This window comes from Helicoverpa zea, chromosome 29, assembly GCF_022581195.2.
Source record: "Helicoverpa zea isolate HzStark_Cry1AcR chromosome 29, ilHelZeax1.1, whole genome shotgun sequence".
NCBI lineage: Eukaryota > Metazoa > Arthropoda > Insecta > Lepidoptera > Noctuidae > Helicoverpa > Helicoverpa zea.
The window spans coordinates 1635779-1657281 of NC_061480.1; the positions used below are offsets into that span (position 1 = coordinate 1635779).

The following is a 21503-nucleotide window of genomic DNA, read 5'->3' on the forward strand; positions in this document are numbered from 1 at the left end:
AAAGGTGTGAAAAGAATTCTACATTCTTGACTCCCACGCTCTAGAAAAGTGTACCTAAGTAATATGTTATTTTCGACAGCTAAACTGTGAAGACAGACAAACAGTCAGTTTAATTTGTAAAGAGTCAAATATTTCAGGTACAGGCATTTTTCTTAGGGTGCATGTAGCTGGAGCAAGTTAAAATGCGCAAGTGACAAGAGCACGCGGATGGGTACTTTGACATTTTAAAATTTCCTATTACCTACTTACGTATTTATTTTTATAAAACACAGATTCTGTCAGCGGTTTCACCCGCGTCCCAAGGCAACTGCTTCCGGATGGTGACAAAAACTATATATACCTACCCTATCTCTATGCCTACTTTATGTTAAGGCTACCTCCCCTCTAATTTTCATCTTAATCGGTCCAGCAATTCACACGTGATGGCGTGACCAAGGGATATAGGTATATAGGGATTCATTTTTGTAAATATAGGTTTTTCATTGACGTATCAACTCTCGCGTGACGTGCAGTCTATGGAGTCATATGAAACAATCTGCCTTTTAATAGCCATGTTTGACTACTACAATTAAATAAGACAAATAATTATCACAACTGTTGTTTTGGCTGTCAGCCCGCGGGTATAATTAGTTAGGCAAATACGTGTTTGTTCTAAATATGCAGTACACACAATCGGGTGATTAATTTCACAAGATTGTCGCAATGTAATGTTTCTCCGTACGGGTGTATCAACCACCAACTTCTAGGTTTTTTTTTAACGACGTCAAAAATCATCAAATGACCCCTCCCGCTGTGGGTTAGCAGCGGTGAGGGAGTGTCAGATTCTTACTGACTCTAAAAACCGTCGTGTTCCGTCATAGGCCTTTTATGTATCTACCAGAGCCGCGGTAACTCTTTCGAACACAATCCCGCAGCCCCGGAACTTCTAGGCTCCGGGCTGCTTTGTCCCGGGTATCGAACCCGAGACCTCGTGATGAGAAGCGTGCTTTGCGACTACTAGACCAAAGAGGCAGCTCTGGAAATACCTACATGTTGCTACACTCAGGGTTTTGAAAATATGTGATCCCTTTTGAAGGGTTGCCATTCTTTCTCATCATCATCATCATCATCCTCCTTTTTTTTTGTTTCAGCTGAGGAAAATGCCTGACGCATACACACACCGCCGCGGGGAGACGGTGAGGTTATGTGGGGCTTGCACCCACTAAAAACCTCAGCTTTCGTGCCGTCTTCTGCCTTTTAGAGAGGGGCCACTAGGACCAAAGACGATTTTCGTGACCTCTCGGCATCATCATTCTCAAGTCCTTATCCCAATTTATTTGGGCTCGGCGCAGCATGTTTTCTTCTTCCATACTCTTCTGTCTGCCGGCTTCGGACATTCTTTCTGATATCTGGTATTTTTTTTTCCAGTGAGTAGAAATTGTGCAAAAGTAGTCAGTTTGCATGTTTATTTTACGTAGAGTATTCCAGTATTTCATTTTGGACCATAATCAAGGTTAAAACTGAAACAATGTACTGCGTAGATAATTGTTACATATTTACCTACTTAATTTATCACTTCTAGTTGTAACTTCAAACATCTTATAAATAAAGGATATAGCAATCATTTAAATTATTCTAAGGAAAAGTGCCTGATAAAATAATAACGATAAAAAATTGCAGCGCGTCTTCACTCATTACTACTTTAGCGAGGCAGGCGTTCTAAATTGCTATAATTTAAATAATAGCAACACATTTACAGCCCTTTCACACGGCAGTCCAGTTTTGTAGGATCCATAGTAAAGGGCCGGTCCCGTAAAACTGGACTGCCGTGTGAACACTGCTATAGAAATATATGTGTCATTAAACGGGACCCCGCTTTTTACTGGACAAACGATCCAGTTTCCAGTGACAAAACCGAACTGCACAAATCGACGGGAACAGCATTTTGCACGATCCTGCAAGCGGTTTGCTCGTGTGAACATTAGCGTATAATATAATAGTTTAAAGCAACAGCAAATATAATCTTTTGCGATCAAACGGGATCCTGCAAAAAACTGGACTGCCGTGTGAAAGGGCTGTTACAAAGAAGAAAAAAATAAAACACCAAACTCAATGTTTCATTATTTTAAATCTCTTTACAATAGTTTTCAAACGATCTTCATTAGTTTTCTTTTTTTTCTTATGTGCAGAATATCCAGCCCTCTTTTGTACCAATCTTCTTACAAGTTTAATTTCAAAGAATAACTGCCCACATTTATCACACTGATACCTTTTACCTACTTCACATAAAGTCTTCAAGCATTCATAGTTAATCACACCCCTATTTTTGCAAAATATAAAGCATACTTCGCAGAAAGTAAATACTTCGGAGTTGAAATTTCTTCTATCTTTTGTATTTTCATCATAAAACCTTTTGGTACTATCTTCAGATAATTGTTTTTCTTCTATATTCGAGTGAAACATATACTCGTGGAATCTGAGGTCTTTCCGACCCCCTTGAAGGTATTTATTACATTTTACACAGAGAATTATTTGACTATTTTTAAATCTAATGTGAGAGGATTCGTGGATTATCACGTCATATCTGAAAAAGAAGTTTATTTATTTATTGATCAACATATTGTTACATTTTAAAATATTAAATTAGAAAAACAAAAAAACATTTAAAAATATAAAAAATAGATGGCCTTGAACCCTGTGCCCGATATCGGTATATCGGGCACAGGGTCCAAGGTACCGGTGGTTAGGGTCCCAGAGACAGAAACCGAAAAAGAAATTTTATTATTCGTTATTATGGTAAACTAGCTTCCGCCAGCGGCTTCGCCCGCGTGGTGTGTTGATAAAAAGTAGCCTATGTGTTAATCCAGGGTATCACCTATCTACATACCAAATTTCAATCAAATCGGTCCAGCCGTTTTTGCGTGATTGAATAACAAACATACATCCATACATTCTCACAAACTTTCACAGTTATAATATAAGTAGGATAATGGGTAAAGAATCAACCTCTCAAATATGAGTATAGTTTCGATTCCAGGTCAGGCAAGTACCAATGCAACTTTTCTAAGTTAGTATGTACTTTCTAAGTATATCTTAGACACCAATGACTGTGTTTTGGATGGCACGTTAAACTGTAAGTCACGGTTGGTATTTGAACATCTTCAGCAGTCGTTACGGATAGTCAGAAGCCAGAGTATTACGTAGGGGTTGCCCGGCTAACTGGGTGAGAGGGTCAGATAGGCAGTCGCTCGTTGTAAAACACTGGAATTCAGCATCCGGTTAGACTGGAAGCCAACCCCAACATAGTTAGGCAAAGGCTAGACAGACAATGAGTTAAGTGCCCACAAACGGATCATTTACCATTTTAGCTTTAAAAAAAATAATCCTCACCTAGTAGGAAACCTTTTTCCACACTTCCTACACCTATAAACGCCAGGGTTCACCAGCTCATCATAGTGCACACTCTTGGTATACCCCTCACCGTTCATCCATGGTGTATCAAATACCTCTATATTGACTTTACAATCAGTTGTCAAGTCATTGAGTAGCTGATTGCAGTCCAAGAGTATTAAGTCATCGTCCTCGTCTTCGAAGACTAGACGGTTCTTGATTGAGCTGGTAACGTCCGATGGGTTGGTAGGTAATATGCTATTGGTGGGAGATTCCTTTAATTGTGGTTGCTGAAATAGATAAAAGATTATGTTATATTTTGTTTTTTTTTTCTATCTTAACGACGTCAAAAATCATCAAATGACCCCTCCCGCTGTGGGTTAGCAGCGGTGAGTGAGTCTCAGACTCTTACTGACTATAAACCGTCGTGTTCCGTCGTAGGCCTGCCATGTACCAGGGCCGCGGTAACTCGCGCGAACAATTCCGCAGCCCTTATAGTTTGATCTCAAACTCATTTTTTAAAAATTTTATTTCGAAATAACCGGTTGTTTCTATCGCGTCCCGCCGACTACTGCCGGTACCGGGATAAAATATAGCTTATGTTAATTAGGGGTAATGTAGTTTATATATTAAAGATTTTTTTGCTTCTTTGTACCCAAAAGGCTCTGAAACTCCGGGTCCGATTTCTTCCCGAGTAACATGGCTATATTTTATAGCAGTACGGGCTTTACTTCCACGGGACGTGACGATCAATAAAAAAATACTCTACCTCAATAAAAATAACAAAACTCAGAAATCCAAAATGCAGACAAATCTACACTATTTACATATACACACATCAAAAGTGTCTAGGGATCAACATATATTTTTGCAATAACTTTTCTCCTGATTGATATTAATTAAAATTTTCTTTAAGGATTCATCAAATAAAGTGTTTTCGTTTGTCACAGTAACGATAAACCAAGTCACCTTTGCACTAATAAAGAAATTTGCCATTTTCCTAATAAAGGGATTTTTGACATTTGAAACACTAACACAAAAGTTCGAAAAAAAAGACTGAAATAACAGTTTTCTTTAAAAGTTTATTGGGTAACTTAAACAATTAATAATCCGTGTTTCTACCGCGAACACTAACAACACAAGAACATCGGTTTGGCATACTCAAAATGAGTTCATCCAAATCACGATGTGGAATGGCCGCCCATGTTCGTTGCAACAACAAAAAAAGGTCTTCTTGCGACTGGATACCCTCCATATTCGGCAGAGCTCTTCTCTGTAGCATATCCCATGCATGCTCAATCGGGTTCAAGTCTGGCGACTGAGCAGGCCAGGGCAGGACATTGATGTTAGCTGCCGCGAGAGTCTGTCTTACAACTCTTGCGGTGTGCGGTCGTGCATTATCATGCATTAACTGAAATAAGGGACCGATTTGCACTTGTAGAGGAACGATGACGTCTGATACAATCGTCTCAGCATAAATTTGAGCGTTGAGGTTGCTTCTGATCCAAATCAACTCAGTTCTTCCGCCGATCCAAATACCCGCCCATACCATGATGGTTCCACCACTATAAGGATGGACTTCCTGGCAGGATTTTAATCGCTGTTGGCGTCCAGGGGTTCTCCAGTGTCGTATACGTCTTGTATCCGGTCTCATACCAAAACGAGACTCATCAGAAAAGCACACGAAACGCCATTGTTCTTCTGCCCAATTTCTGTGTTCAAGAGCCCATTGATATCGAATCCTACGATTGTGCATTGCTATAGGTGGTACCCGTAGCGGTCTTCGGGAATGAAGGTTCACTTCATGCAAGCGGTTTCTGACTGTTTGGTCGCTAATTAAGTTCCCTGAAGAGTGATGAAGCCTCACGGCTAACATCATGGCGGTTATTGTTGGAGCTCTTCGAGTTAAGATTTGAATGTATCGGTCTTGTCTCCGTGTGGTGCAGCGATACCGTCCTCCATGGCGCTCAGCTACGGTACCAGTGCTTCGGTAACGTGTCCAAAGTCGACTGATAACACTCTGACTTGTATTCAGAGCTAAAGCCACAGTACGTTGCCGGGAACCAGCTTCTATCATTCCCACGGCTCTGAGCATTTCTTCCCTGCTTAAATGACGTCGCCGCTCCATAATAACGTTGGTTTTAATCAGTAGTAGGGAAACAGTAGCACTAATAATGTCTTCAATGCGTTGTATGTGTTTATAGGGAAAATATTGACAGCTGATTTTCATCTTTTACTCGAATTTGATTCACAGTTCCTGATTCAAATTATGAAATGCACCAAAAAGGATCCATATAAATTTATAAAATCATAAATTTATTACAAAGCCACATCTCAATCTCAAGAAATCCGCATAAAAATGCTTGATCCCTAGACACTTTTGATGTGTGTATTTGTAAAAGTTTCTTTCATTAGCAGTGTACTAATTCTTATTTATGTCATTAAGTTTGGGAATCATGTAAATCAAATATTAAACTGCGAATTCGAAGAGGAAGATGTCCAGGATAGAGCGTAGTGGAAGAAGAAGATACGGAAAGCGGACCCCGTCACAAGACGGGATAAACGCTAAGAAGAAGAAAAAGTCATGTAAATAAAACAAATAAATTAATAAACATACTCACCTCAATCTTAATACATCTAGAATGATCTAATCCACTAGTATCACTCTCAATCTTGACTAGAGATACCTTAGGTGCGGTGAGCTCGATATGCTTCCTAACATTATGTATAGCTAAGTCCTCTTCACTGGTGAAGCAGAATAAACATATAGGGCATCGAATGATTGTCTGATTGAACAGCGGAATGATTATATGACTAGCGTTGTGGATTAAACTGGAATATCTGGAAATGGAGAGGAAGTTTTAGTTAGTAACATATTGTCATCATCATTTTAGTACATTGCTGGCCCTGATCTCTTTCTGGTTGTGTCGGATTGCCGTTCCATCAGGTTATGAGAGTGAAGGAATAGTGAGTGCTCTTGTGTTCAAGCAAATGCTTGTGCACTATAATATCTTTGGCAGTTCTTACGGGTAGTCAGAAGCCAGTAAGTCTGACAACCAGTTTACTAAGGGGTATTGGGTTGCCCGGGTAACTAGGTTGAGGATGTCAGACAGGCAGTCTCTCCTTGTCCAAACACTGGAACTCAGCTGCATCCGGTTAGAGTGGCAGCTGACACCAACATAGTTGGGAAAAGGCTAGGCAGGTGATGATTGGTCTTATCCAGGGTAAATCGGAAATAACTAGATCTTACCTAGTTTTAGAGATCCTATCACAGAATTCACATGCTTCATTACTGCGTTGACACAGGCTGTCGTACGCATTGGGATCATCTGTACATTTGCTAGTTTTTATTAAATGGAGAGGTACATCATCGTCACTGTGACTGTCGCTGCTAATACTAATCGCCTTTTTCCTCATTATTGCTGAAATAACAGAAAAAAACATGTTAATAATGATATTATTGTAAGCTATCTGTTTTCCCGCAGTTCTGCCCGTGTTGTGGGAGAAGCTCTTTCCATAGCCAGATAAAATATAGCCTACGTTAATCGGAAGGGGGTAGCTTTGCAACAGTGAAAGCATTATATGAATAAATCTATGGGAAACTTAGAAAAGTGGATAACTAGATGGATGAGTTGAACATGAAAGAGTTTATACATTGTTTAGTTTTGCTTAACACTGTTTATTACACCAAGTTATGTTATGTTGGGCTATGAGAGTGAAGGAATAGTGAGTGCACCTGTTTGCGCAGATGCTTGTGCACTATAATATGTCCTGCGCGGCTGGCTAATCTACTTATATGGGAATAGCCACCAGATAATCGGCTAAGAGTAAATCATCATCACATTAGAATAGAACCAAATATTACAAAGAAACTGATACTAGATGAATGTGTTAATCAAGGTTCTCTGAAGCTCAACTATTTTGCTGGGAAGTGTGTACTCCAGCTCTTCTTTCCAGCGATAAGGAGCCACTAGGAAGTGGTGAAAGGAGGGCGTTTTGGGGTGCTGTACTTTTGTAAATCTGACGTGAAAAAGCTCTAAAAACTAACCTACTTTAAAAAATGTTTCTTTCTTTAACTTTGACTATGATAGCTAGGTTTTTACAGCGAAAACGCGTCTATACAAAGCAAAAACAGTATGTTTTTCAACAAACTACTAAAATCATTACCTTTTGAAATCGTGACCTCAAATTGAATATTATTAATAAATAATTAAACATAACACATTATAACTTAATTGAAATAAATAATATTGTGATGATAATAAACGATTAAATTGCATTTTTTAATATAGATTCCTCATTTTCTGCGAAATTTTTTCACTTTTCTGTCAATCAAACAACTGCACCAACTGTCAGTTTTAGTGTTGCCATTTTGCCAATATTTTTTTTCAAGATTCCTCGCGTCGCACTGTGGGATGGATTTCGGGTTTCATAGACATCCGATTAGTAACCTCGAAAGTGATGACTTTTACGCCTGAATATCTTTCGGAAGACCACATACATACTTTAAAATTGTATAATTATAGTATAGACTCATAAACGGCTCTTTGAGAAATTTTTATTCAAAAATTTGTATGAAGCTGAACGAATAAAAGGACATATCTCCGGTCTCGCACAATTGGCCCTAATTATTTTTCAGGGAGTCAATCTATGAATTATTTGAAATTTTTTGATATATTGCATTATACGGCCAGAGGTGCGAAACATTTTTTTTTTAATTATTAAACTTTTTTTTTATAAGTATCAAAAGTTTTAGTTCGACGATGTTAGGACTCGACGTAGCTTCCCAAATGCAGCCCAACCCAACTGAATTCTCCTATTCACCTCGTCCTCAAAGTTGTTTCTACCTAACTGCAATGTCTGCCCGAGGTATACATATTTCCGAACAACTTCGAGAACGGCGCCGTGTATCGCAATCGGTTCCGGTAGAACATGTTCATTGAACATGACCTTGGTTTTGTCCAAGTTCATCCGTAGGCCGATGCGTAGAGAAGATTCAGCCAGGTCGTTCAGCATCTGTTGTAGGTCCTGCAGCGTTTCCGCCATGATGACGATATCGTCAGCAAATCGCAAGTGAGAGATGTGTTCGCCATTGATGTTGATGCCGCGTCCTTTCCAGTTCAGCGTTTTGAACATATCCTCCATTGCATTAGTGAACAGTTTCGGGGAAATAACATCCCCTTGTCTCACTCCTCGATGCAACGGTATGGGCCTTGTTTGCTGATTCTGTACTTGGACGGACATTGTAGCGGCTTCGTAGAGACATCTCATCACTTGGATGTATCGCCAATCTACTTGACAACGCTGCAGGGACTCCAGAACAGACCAGATTTCAACCGAGTCAAAGGCCTTCTCATAGTCCACAAATGCTAGACACAGGGGCTGATTATACTCTTCGGTCTTCTGTATAATCTGCCGCACTGTGTGGATGTGGTCTATAGTGCCGTATCCGCTCCGAAACCCAGCCTGCTCCGGTGGTTGGAATTCGTCGAGTCTTCGCGCAAGTCGGTTCGTGATCACTCTTGAGAACAGCTTATATACGTGGCTTAGGAGGGAAATGGGTCGATAGTTCTTCAACTGGGTTTTGTCTCCCTTTTTGAAGAACAGGACGACAACACTCCTACTCCACGCCTCTGGAGTTCTCCCTTCAAACAGGACGGCATTAAAAAGCTTCTGGAGCTCCCCCAGTACGGGCTTACCTCCTGCTTTTAAAAGCTCTGTTGTAATGCCATCCTCGCCAGGGGCTTTTCCATTTTTGAGCTGTCTCAGAGCGATCTCGATTTCGCCACTGCTGACATCTGGCAGGTCTTCGGTGAAATGGCGTGTTAATGTGGCTCTAGAATCCTCATTTCCGGGATCAGGTCGAGATGCATGCGATGCGTATAACCGGCCATAGAAATTTTCCACTTCCGAAAGGACTGCCGGCACCGAAGAAACGACTTCCCCACTTGTTGTGGTCAGCTTCGTCAAGTGGCTTCTTCCAAGAGATTGTACGAACACCTTTGACCCCCGATTCAGCTCAATTGCTCTTTCAATGTCAAGAGTATTGGAGCACCGGAGGTCGCGTCGTACGTGCTTGTTGATCTCTTGGTTTAGAGCCCGCTTAGCTGACGAAGTGACAGGCGGGTTTTCACGTCGTTTCTTCATAAGCCCTAATGTCTCTTCCGAAAGCTTCGATTTCTTGCCCTTACGCTGCATGTTACAGAATCTCGAACCTTCCTCCCTGAGGATCCGAACCACATATTCGTGGTTCTGGTTAACGTCTGTTGTGGTTTCCACGGCGGCAAATCGGTTCTCCAGATTTGACTGGAACGTTTCGGATCCTGTCATGGTTTGGAGCAGTGTTGGTCGGAGCCTGGCCTTCATCAGACGGAAACGTTCGGCCTTGAAGTTGATATTCAGAGAGCCTCGGACAAGTCGGTGATCGCTACCGGTATTAAACCTATTGATCACGGAGACGTCTCTGAATATGTGCTTCTTGTTCGTCATGATGAAGTCAATCTCATTTTTAGTCATAGTGTCGGGGCTTTGCCACGTCCACTTCCTTTGGGGCTGCTTTTTGAAAAAGGAGTTCATCAAAAAGAGCCCCTCGCGTTCAAGGAAGTTGACGAGCATTTGCCCCCTATGATTCCTGCTTCCAAATCCATGGGATCCTACTGCCGATTCGCCGCAAATCTGTACTCCCACTTTAGCGTTAAAGTCCCCCATGACAACGGTGTAATGGGTCTTTGTAGTGAAGTGGAGGGCCCTTGATATATCATCAAACATATCCTCCACTTCATCGTCTGAATGTGTCGAGGTCGGTGCGTACACTTGCACTACCTTGAGGCTATACCTGTCGGTGAGCTTTATGATAAGGTACGCTACCCTGTTCAACACACTAGACACCTCCACAACGTTATCAGCTAGGGACTTATTAACCAGAAACCCAACGCCACCTTGGGATTGTTGGTCTCCCTCTCGGAAGTACATTAGGTGACCTGATTCGAGGGTTATGGTGTCCTCCCCCTCTCTTCGAACTTCACATAACCCTAATATGTGCCACCTAATCTTCCCAAGTTCCACCTCGAGTTGCGCCAGATGCGAGTCAAGCCGTAGCGTGCGGCCGTTGTACGTCGCAAGAGTCAGTTGTGTTTGGTGGCCTCCCGTAACCCGGAGATTCTTCGCACCCCCTGTCCCACCGTAACCACGGTCGCCACCGTGACCGGGAATAGCGGGACTGCCGGGAACTAGGGGCCGTGGCTTTTTTGTTCTGCACATTAGAGGAATATAGCCTACTGCTATCACGCTGGCCAGACGGGTTGATAGAGGGTTTTTTTTCCGAGTTTTCCTTCTCTCGCACTGGTGTTCGGTGCAATTTTCTCCATTAGTCGACTTCTACGACACCCACTGGAAGAAGGGGGTAGCGACATGTGTATTCTTAAGCCGTCGCTACACGGTCCTAACATCGTCGATCCCACAGTGCCTAAAGACAAAAGTCTTTAATCAGTGCGTCCTACCTGTCATGACTTACGGAGCCGAAACGTGGACACTGACGGTACGGCTGGTCCACAAGTTTAAAGTCGCTCAGCGGGCTATGGAAAGGGCTATGCTCGGCGTTTCTCTGAGGGATCGCATCAGAAATGAGGTAATCCGTCAGAGAACCAAGGTCATCGACATAGCCTATCGAATCAGCAAGCTGAAGTGGCAGTGGGCTGGCCATATTAGCCGAAGAACCGATAACCGTTGGGGTAAACGAGTTCTAGAGTGGAGACCGCGCCTCGGCAAACGTAGTGTAGGACGTCCTCAGGCACGGTGGAGTGATGACTTGCGCAAGACGGCTGGCAGGAGCTGGATGCGAGAAGCCGAAAATCGATCTCAGTGGCGTGCACTTGGAGAGGCCTATGTCCAGCAGTGGACTGCGATAGGCTGATGATGATGATGAAAAGTTTTAGTTTAGGCCAGCTTGGCGTCTATATCTAGCGCAATAAAAATAGGAATATGAATAGGGCCATGACAATATATGATAAATATATATTTAAGTGACATTTATTGAACTTTTCTTTAAATTATTCGATAAGTATTTTTGTATTTAAAATTTATTTGTATATCAGTATGTATGACATGTATGAGTATATTAATGTAATATGTGTATATGACTATGACACAAATTTCACAATATGGCTTTTAGGCTAGTTTTTTAATTAGCTTTTTACCTAATGATTCTGGTATCGAAATGGGGTTGTGACGATGCATCGAGCCAAACTAGATATAAGCAAAAGTTGGATTCTGCAGACGATGATTCCAGCATTTTTATGACATCCTTAGTGCCTTTAAAAATAATGTGTGAAGACATAACAGTTTGGGAAAACCAAAAACCTTGTTCACCAGCTTTTTGTCGTCCAAAGCAGTTTCAATTTGAAAAAGAAAGTGAGGCTGTGATGAAGGCCGAAGTAACGGAAATGGAAAAGCAAATTTCAGATCTTCGACCAACCGAATATGAAACTAACAAAGTAACCCATGACCTTATGATGACAATGGTTGATGTCAAGATTTGCACTTATCTTTCAGAGGCTAAGTCCAATGCTGCATGCTACATTTGTTTAGCGAAACCGACCGAGATGAACAACTTGGAACTTGTAGAAAAAAGAGTGACATCACCGGAAATGTTGAAGTTTGGACTATCTACGCTGCATGCACGTATAAATGTGATGGGATGCCTTTTAAATATATCATACAGACTTCATATCAAAAAATCGTCTGTAAGAGGAAAAAGAAGAACAAAATGTAAGAGATGCGAGAAAGAAGATAGATCAAGATCGTTTTTCAAAATGAACTCGGCTTACTGATTGATGTAGTGAAGCATGGCCATGGTACGACCATTGACGGTAATATAGCGAGAAAATTCTTTACAGATTCAGTGAAAACTGCCGATATAACAGGACTCGATGCGAAACTGATTCACAGGTTTGCTGTTATTTTGCAAGCGATAACTTCCGGTGAGGATGTGGATACCGTAAAATTCAAAGATTACGCATACAAAACTGCTAAAAGGTACGTATCCATGTATAATTGGTACTACATGACTGCAACCGTGCACAAATTGCTACTTCATGGAGCTGACATCATTACTTGTAATGCGATCGTACCACACAACCTCTCTGAAGAGGCTTCGGAAACCTGCAACAAGGATTTCCGAAGATTCAGGGAACACAACTCCCGTAAGAAAAGTAGAGTGAGTTCCAATGATGACATTTTAAACTTTCTTCTTCTTTCTTCGGATCCACTTATTTCATCAATAAGACCCACTTTTGACGCGAAGAAAAATAAAACTTTCTTTAGAGAAACCCTTGATTTACTTAAGCTTCAACATTCTGAGTTTGAATTCACAGACATTTCGCATTTAGACTCTGACTTTGAAATGGACTGTGACTCTGATTCGGACTCTGAATGATCGTGATGATTTGGAGTGTGATTGTTATTATGACATTAATTTTAGTTTCATGAATACCTACTTGTCTTTTTATTTTTTTTAAGATTTAAGATTTTTTTATTTTATTAATTTATGTTTTTTAAGATTGTTTCATAATATTGTTTCCAAATTAATTATGACTTATCTTTGATTATGTTATTTTTATATATCGTGTTTATTATTTTAAATAATCGAATATTTCTTGATTGAGGAATAGTTTACAAATGGTTATGTTATGTATGTATGGTAAATCAAGTTAAATAATTGTCACTTAAATATATATTTCTCATATATTTTCATAGCCCCATTCATATCCCTATTTTTATTGCGCTAGATATAGACGCCAAGCTGGCCTAAACTAAAACTTTTGATACTTCCAAAAAAAAAAGTTTAATAATTTAAAAAAAAATGTTTCGCACCTCTGGCCGTATAATGCAATATATCAAAAAATTTCAAATAATTCATAGATTGACTCCCTGAAAAATAATTAGGGCCAATTGTGCGAGACCGGAGATATGTCCTTTTATTCGTTCAGCTTCATACAAATTTATGAATAAAAATTTCTCAAAGAGCCGTTTACGAGTCTATACTATAATGATACAATTTTAAAGTATGTATGTGGTCTTCCGAAAGATATTCAGGCGTAAAAGTCATCACTTTCGAGGTTACTAATCGGATGTCTATGAAACCCGAAATCCATCCCACAGTGCGTCGTGTCGTTTCGGTGCGGTGTTGTCTAATCACCGAAGTTCCCGCGTTTTATCGTTTATCCGACTCAGCGCGCCAAAGGAGGGTGGGCAATGTGCTCATCAGACTATGCATGAGTGTGTGTTTCTTCCTTTTATGCGGGCCATTAACTATGTATTTGTATTATAACTCTACTTTTATCTATTGTTATATTACTATCTTTACTTATGTATTTCGAAAACAACTTATGTAGAACAAAAACGTGTAATGATGAATTTATTTTACTTGGCAATCCTAAAACTGAAACGTCACAAACGTCAAAAATTGGCAATTTGCCATCAAGTCAAAACTTTTGGTGTTTTGGATACAATTGCAGTTTTCAGATCTGTGTTTACTCCATTGAAGTGAAATAAATCAGCTTGATTTGCTAATTAAAATGGTAACTACAGTTTAACTAATCTCTCAGCGCGGAAACTTCCCAAAAATTTTAGTACTTATTGCAAATTAGTCTTATCAAAATAGACGGGAAGTTTGTTTTGAAAGAACAATGGGCGATTCCGGTCCAAATGTCCACCACGAACGAGACCTATATGGCTAGATAGCCCGTTAAACATAGAACATTTTTTGTTATGAAAGTAAAAAAAAAATATAATGCCAGAAAAAAGTTATAGCAAAATCAAATAAAACATTTTATAGATTTTTCAATTACTTTTCGTGATGTTCGATTTTCGTACTTTCCGTAACTTCTGACAAAATAGAATTGTTCATTATTAGAGAGAAGACACCACCACTCACCAGTTACATCGAACTTTCTTAGATCCAGGAACCGCTGAGTATATTCAAGCACTTCTGGCGCCTCAATGCTTTAGTGATTCGTACATCCATCGGGCAAAAAATATGGGCTGTTTATATGCAAACGTGTCTTACTCATCTTAGTTTTAGACAAAGTGTGGAAATGGAAGTGGAATAAAATAAAAAATAATAATGATAACATATAAAAACTACCGAAAATTAACAATACATTTTTGGCTATAACTTTTTTTGGCATTGTTTTTTTTTACCTGCTTAGTAAAAGTTACTCTAAATTAAGTGGACTATTTAATTATATAGGTCTCGTTCGTGGTGGACATTTGGACCAAACTTCATACATTCTTGCCCAATCTCGTTTAAGGAATGGTCGTAATATTTAGGAATTCTGGTCTGTCGAGACAGGAGAGTCCAGACCACTAACTCCCTAACTGTAGGATACTTTGTGAAAGTAGTTTCAGTAAACCTATATATTACAGTTTTTGCTTAGTCAAGCAGATTCTTGTATGAACAATAATAAAATTTGTTTTTAGGACTTAAAAACGTTTGGAGAAGGCGATTTTGATGCTAAGCAATGGATTAATAAAGCTTGGCGTTCCAGCGGCAATCAGGAGAAGGAGGTATACTTCAAAATACAGTAAATATGCTATTTTCTAAATACGTAAGCAAGAGCAATGCTTAGATAGGCTGCTTGCTTAGATCTCACAGTAATGTGTAGTTCAAATGTACATGTTAATTCATCAATTACATCTATAAATTGGTAAAAACTCCCCATCATCATCATCGTCATCATCATACTCCTGCCCTTACCCAATTTTTTTTTTGGGGTTGGCGCAACATGTTTTTTCCTTCCGTACTCTTCTGTCTGCCGTCATCTCACAAGTAATATGAAATGTATGATATAATGATTAAAATTAGTCTATGGATTTTGTATTCATCTATTTATCATTAAGTTGAATTTTTAAATATTTAAAAATTATCCATGACTTTAAAGGTCTCTGCACACAGCGGGCGCGGCGCGACGGGGCGCGGCGTGGCGGGGCGGCGACGCGGCGCTGGCGCGACGGGATCGGTCACACTGCGGGCACGATCACGTCCCGCCCCGCCTGTATTCGTGTGCGTTGTATACGTGACTTGTATTCCCGCTCGGCGCGACGGCGGCGTGGCGCGACAGTTACCGTCGCGCCGAGCGGGACGGCTCTGTGTGACGTCGTCCGTAATATCTAGTACATTACAACTGCTCAGTGTCGCGTCGCCGTCCCGTCCCGTCGCGCCCCGCCCGCTGTGTGCAGCGACCATAAATAAAACAAATGTCTTATATATATTTCAGATATTTGTGGCCAACACAGTGTCCAGATTACAGTTATATATGAAGCAACTAACCAACTCCTTAGATGAGACCACTACACAGGTATATTAAAAAAAAATACTTTGACCAGCAAATGACCTTGACCCCTGTAAAAGTCAGTTTATTTCAAATGGCCTATGAAAGCTTTTTGAAAACGTCAAACTAGTTGGGACTTTTATTTTGTGGCTATTGAACTGGGCAGAGATATATAGGTGATCTTCACACTGCCCCGCATCACGCTGCATCTTGCGTGTCGACACACCTACGCGCGTTCCTGCGGGAGTGCAGATCTGCATCATCGTGCGGGTTTTTCACGCACTCACGCGCGTAGGTGCGTTTTGTAAATTCACGCACAGCGAGTTCCATTTTCAAATATACACGTCACGCCCATTCAAAATCACGCGCGGCATTGCGGGATTCAGTGTGCCATACCTTGCGTCTCGCCCCGCACCTACGCGCGGGGGTGCGTGTTTCTCCGCATGTATGTGCGTGATCCGCATGAACGCGCGTGGATGCATTTTCAGTGTGTTGGACTATGCGTGTTTTCCATACAAACGGAGATATTTCCATACAACGGAAAAAAACGCATCCACGCACTACGCTGCATCATGCGGGGCAGTGTGATAATCGCCTTAAGTTGCTTTGAGGTACAAATTCACTACTTACCTACCCTCCCTAGTAATACTGGTTACCAGCTTCTAGTGTAATCAGATGCAGCTGAGTCCCAGTGTTTTACAAGGAGCGACTGCCTATCTGACCTCCTCAACCCAGTTACCAACCCAAAACCAAGTTAAGTTTGAAAGACATTTTGCCTTCTAACTAATGACAAAGATCTGCAAATGACTATGGGTACATACCAGACATCCAACTTGGTAACCTTCTTGGGAAGTTGCTTAAAAAGTGCTATTTTCATGATTTTGAACTTCATTTTGATTCCTGATGTTACTGCCATTCTCACTAACCGTCAGTTGCACAAAGCTCCATTAAAATTAAAGCTTCATTAAATCTTTATTGCTAACACTTTTTATCTTGTTGACAAAGAAAGAGCTAGCAAAAGATTTAAAGAAGCTCTCACTTTAATGGAGCTTTGTGCAACTGACTGTTAAACCACCAATCCGCTCTTCAGATAGTGACGTCCATCCCCCGCATCCTGCAAGATGCATCAGCTCTCCAGCTAGAAGGTGCGATGCTGCAACAGAAGTTGCTCTCTCTTGAACAGAAGGTGCAGAGCGTTGAGGAGCAGACGGGACACTCGATTGAGAGCCTGCAGAAGATTGATCAGCTTAAGAGTCGGTTAGAGGTAAGGTGTATCAGGTTATAATTAAACATTGATGATGATCGATAGTAGTGTATAATTGGGGTTTCTGGATCAAAAGAGATCCATCAACCCCAATTATACATTAGTTCAAATATGATATCTATTCAAATAATTTAATTTCATTTATTCAAATACCACTACTTACTACAATTTGATAATTCAAAAACTATTATACCATCTATTCGAATACTGTTACATCATTTCAAATAAATCATCTATTTAAATACATCGATACTTCAAAAACTAGTATAAGTACCATCTTATTCGAATACTGTTACATAATTTCAAATGTACCAATTTGCTTTTAAAATCTCAATGTTTATTTTAATCATTTTATCACCGCGGAATACATAAGTATTTAAGAATCTTTTCTTTATTAGGAATAATAGTTGACAGCTACTTTCAACATAACCAAACATTTCGTTCTCTCAAAGTTGAAACATTCTACTTTTGCGGACTCACGAGTGGATGTCATCGGTGTGATGGTGACCGGCCGTACAAAAATGTATCAATATTATGCGTTCATCTGTTTCTTTGATCTGTTCTTGATCATAATATTTAGCGGTTAAATGAAATGTTAGCGCGAAATCTTCATTTAAACTAAAACAAAAAACCAGACCGGAACAAATATTAACTTGTCCGTGTGGGAATCGAACCCACGACACTTCGGCTTTGTGATTAAGGAATGTGAAATTTAGTATTTGATTGTGTGATCAGGTCTTAACCATTAAGCCAAACGTGTCGTCAAATATGTAACAAAATAGCGGACTACTTCATGCCCTTTGTTTATTTTAACGATATGCATGTTGTATGACATCATTCATCATTCATTCGATGCACTGCCTTATATGGTTTTCATTGTATTTACTTTGCTTGCACTTACATTGATTCGAACATCTGCGTGAAAAAAACGTTTTTCAAAGCACATACAGAATCATGATAAGTACAACTATACAGATCATGAGAGTTTTCATATTCTTTAAATAAGTTTAATAAACTAGGACAACCTTTATATGATTTCAATGAAGAAAAAAAAATACTTTTGAGATAAGTAAACTGTGCCCTTGTACAATTTTTTTTCTATTATTTATTCTTGTCTGTGTTTTTATGTGTACATAAACTGTTAAATAAATAAATAAGAAATATACTGATGATATAATAACTTTCATCATTATTTCCATTACTATTTATTTTATACGTGTAATCTATATTCCACTGCATCCTTTATTTAGCACATAGCAGCCCTGAAATTATAATGCGCTCAGATGACTTTCATAGTCGCCTTATATAGGACTGTCGACATACTTACAGCACTTTATGTGAATTGATTGATTATCAACCTTTTTACTGGCTCATTTCAGCTGAGAAGCCCTTATCCCTCAAAAAAAGAAGAATAATTAAGCTTTTGTCTATAACTAGCCAATTATAGGTCACTAGCCTACAAACCCCTAGAGGATGTAGTGACATGGATTATTTATACTTACAAACAACCATTACCAAGTTACCAATCGCAAATCCATACACCTTTACCTTACCTCCGTGATAACTTCGTGATAACATCCGTTCACGTTCGTAACACGATCCGGGCTCACTCTACACTTTTTATTGGAATTTAGGAATCAAAACTACTGGATGATAAATAAAATGTATCGTAAGAGGTTGTAAAAATCATAATTTCAGTAGAAAAAAAAATGCTATTCAATAATAATTGATTGAACTTTATTTATGGCATTATATCTGACACTTTTAAAGCAATTTCTTTAACAGATTTATAAACATCGTCCATAAAAACATTTTTAACCACATGCTGCACACATAACTCAGCATCACAATTGCATAATGAACTTATATGATCGGGGAAGTTTTCGGTATCATAAATCTCGATTCTTATAATTTTAGCACCTCGTGTAAGTTTTTTTACAGAGGTAAATGCAGCCGTTGAAGATTTTTTCAGTTGCTTGCTGCTAGGACCTTCTAGGTTCAACTGTTTATCGTTATTTTGTTCCGCAGCTGCCCTGTTCATGGGAATGAAGTTGAACAGGTCATTTTCATAGTCCTAAAAATAATAATAATAATCAATATCAATTTTGTAACTTATATTATAGGTATATTTTATTTATAAATTCAAATAATCGATATTAGAACTGTGTTGTATTGAATATAAATGTGTAACAATTATTAAGTTGCATTCAATTAATTAAGTTATTATATATAGATACTATTTAAAGAAAATAACTCACCGACATATTTTATTTTAGGATAGAGTCTTTGCGCCCCCGCTCGCTGATGGAATTAAACTAAATTATTTTTATTTTTTCGCATGATTATATCCTTTATATAGAATTTAGAAAATACTTTGTAAAGGAACATAAAGTTCAAATTAGCATCGATATTATCGGTACTTTAAAACGTGTAAATGTAATTCTACACTCTAGACAACACGGCGCTACACCGCTTCGGATTGCAATTAAACATAACTTTTTATATATATCGAAATCGGTTTTGTGTAAGTTTGTTCATCCATACTAATAAACTAGGTTGCCCCACCACTTCACTCGTGTATTTAATAGTTTTATTAGAGTATACATAACATAGGTATAACCTCCTCTTTGAAGACTGTTAAAAATAAAAAAAAGCAATCGTTCGAGCTTTATGAGGTAGGTAAATGGTAAGAGATTTGTGCACATACTATTACATTTGCTTACCAACGTAAAGGAGGAGGCAAACCCAGGTGTAATAAGTATGTATTATTTAATCTGAATAAGATCTACATTTCAGTGTTATTAAATTTTACTACATTATATCTTATATGAAGTAGATAAAGTTGATATTGCGTGATCTCGGTATGTTGCTAAGTTATTTTTCCAGCAACCTGGGTGGTAGATCTGACAAAGCATTTTAGCAAACCCGTGCCCTATTCCCTAATTGGTATACCGTCACGTGGATGTAGTGCTATTTAAGAGATCATCTGCAGGGACTGGATCACAACAATTCTTCAGCTAGAAGCAGTCACATCCAAATTTGGAAGTACATACCAAAGAACCACCAATCTTCTAAAATGTAAGTATTACTCGTATACTTCATTCGGTGTTTCATTTTTTAGTATTAAATCATTCAAGCTAGTTTTATTAATTTCTTCAATCACTCCATTCTTATTTTATGTAAATGTTACCCAATATTTTTTATTTGCTATGTCCAAACACTACATTTATTTGTTTTATTTAGTATTCTGTCAATCATGCTTACTCAATATATATTCATTCGTGTTCCTCATGTTTCATTTTCTTATTATTCAATCATTAAAGTTACTTTCATTCATTTTCTTCAATCATTCAATTCACAATTTATATGAATGTTATCTAATATTTTTTATCTTTATTTTCTAGGTCCAAACACACTGCTGACCATATTTTCCCTTCGGAGGACGAATCGTCGGACGGGGTGCAGATGAAGGTCAAGACAAAGGAGAACAAGAAACGTAAATCGTCGCCAACGCGCAGCCCCCAGCCGTCTACCAGTAAGAAAGGCAAGACAGTTATTCGCCCCATCCCTCCTATTACCAAGTCTACGGCTCGCGAGGTGTTCGGGAGTGACAGCGACGACGACGCGGTAGACGCACCCGCGGAGAAGAAGCCTCCGATGATTTACTCCTATGTCACACGGAGGCTGGCCAACGGTTTTTCTCGTCAAATAGATGAGAATAAAAAAGGTGCGTTCTACATAGAACTTAAAGTATACAAGTGTGACGAGATAGAGCGGATTCAACCCGTGAATAGGTGGCGTCACTCGGTGATAACAATAAAAAATAAAACTGACGAAGATTCTGAATCGTGGAGGCACTTGAATGAATTCATTATAAGTACTAGGCGGGAGTTCAAACGCTGTACTCCAACGTTTATAAGTTCATACCAATAATTAAGTACCAATGTATTATACTCAATTATTGGTATGAGATATTATATTATAATCAGTTATTTTATAACATATGTAACCTATAATCATAATATTACATTATTATAATCTACCTTATAACCTACATTATATTCAGTGAATTAGTTTTTAAGTTTTTTTTTTTGTAACCCACTATTTCTTAATTAAAGTATTCAGTACGATTAAAATGTGTTATATTTATTTTGTTTCCAGTTACACAAGCGAGTAATGCGATACCAGCAAGTTCAGATACTTATAATGATTTATACGAAACTAAGATCCCCGAACATGAATATGAAACGAATGTTATTGAGACTAATTGTTTATTAAAAAGATATTGCGAGAAATGTAAAATTGAGATCCCCGAACATAAATACAGATACCATAAAAGAACGAATATCCATAAATCAAATTGTTTAATAAAGTCAAATTTTGAAAATGTTGATATTATAGCAACTGCATTTAAAAACAGGATTCTGACTTATCGCTTAAATCCATCTATAGAAAATGAGTACCTCACACCAGAGGCGTTCTTAGATGAAAAGCGAAAAGATGTTTCTAATATAATTAAAATGTTATTAATGAGACATAAC

At 38.9% G+C, this 21503-nt stretch overlaps 5 protein-coding genes across 7 annotated transcripts in view; 3 read left to right on the plus strand and 2 right to left on the minus strand.

The window, feature by feature from the left end:
• Nucleotides 1–2075: 2075 nt before the first annotated feature.
• Nucleotides 2076–7732, minus strand: LOC124644285. Its single transcript, XM_047183556.1, has 5 exons — nt 7537–7732; nt 6620–6791; nt 5991–6210; nt 3370–3659; nt 2076–2563 (listed from the first exon to the last, which is right to left on the minus strand). The coding sequence occupies exons 2-5, from the start codon at nt 6784–6786 to the stop codon at nt 2089–2091; spliced, it is 1152 nt and encodes a 383-aa protein (XP_047039512.1). The 5' UTR covers nt 6787–6791; nt 7537–7732; the 3' UTR covers nt 2076–2088.
• Nucleotides 7733–11776: 4044 nt separating this feature from the next.
• Nucleotides 11777–12802, plus strand: LOC124643902. The gene is made up of 2 exons (XM_047183028.1): nt 11777–12135; nt 12264–12802. Exons 1-2 carry the CDS (start codon nt 11790–11792, stop codon nt 12800–12802), a joined length of 885 nt encoding a protein of 294 aa, XP_047038984.1. The 5' UTR covers nt 11777–11789.
• A 1020-nt stretch (nt 12803–13822) lies between these two features.
• LOC124644070 (conserved oligomeric Golgi complex subunit 7) overlaps nt 13823–21503 on the plus strand; it is a 52173-nt gene continuing 44492 nt past the window's right edge. For all 3 annotated transcript variants that reach the window (XM_047183274.1, XM_047183276.1, XM_047183275.1), the window contains exons 1-4: nt 13823–13946; nt 14848–14934; nt 15645–15725; nt 16789–16962. In XM_047183274.1, coding sequence (XP_047039230.1) covers nt 13944–13946; nt 14848–14934; nt 15645–15725; nt 16789–16962 — 345 coding nt within the window. In that variant the 5' untranslated portion in view covers nt 13823–13943. The remainder of the gene's footprint in view (nt 13947–14847; nt 14935–15644; nt 15726–16788; nt 16963–21503) is intronic.
• LOC124644074 lies at nt 18683–19383 on the minus strand. Its single transcript, XM_047183280.1, has 2 exons — nt 19221–19383; nt 18683–19036 (listed from the first exon to the last, which is right to left on the minus strand). The coding sequence occupies exons 1-2, from the start codon at nt 19224–19226 to the stop codon at nt 18704–18706; spliced, it is 339 nt and encodes a 112-aa protein (XP_047039236.1). The 5' UTR covers nt 19227–19383; the 3' UTR covers nt 18683–18703.
• LOC124644073 lies at nt 19809–20911 on the plus strand. Its single transcript, XM_047183279.1, has 2 exons — nt 19809–20040; nt 20367–20911. Coding segments are annotated over exons 1-2 (531 nt in total). The 5' UTR covers nt 19809–20038; the 3' UTR covers nt 20896–20911.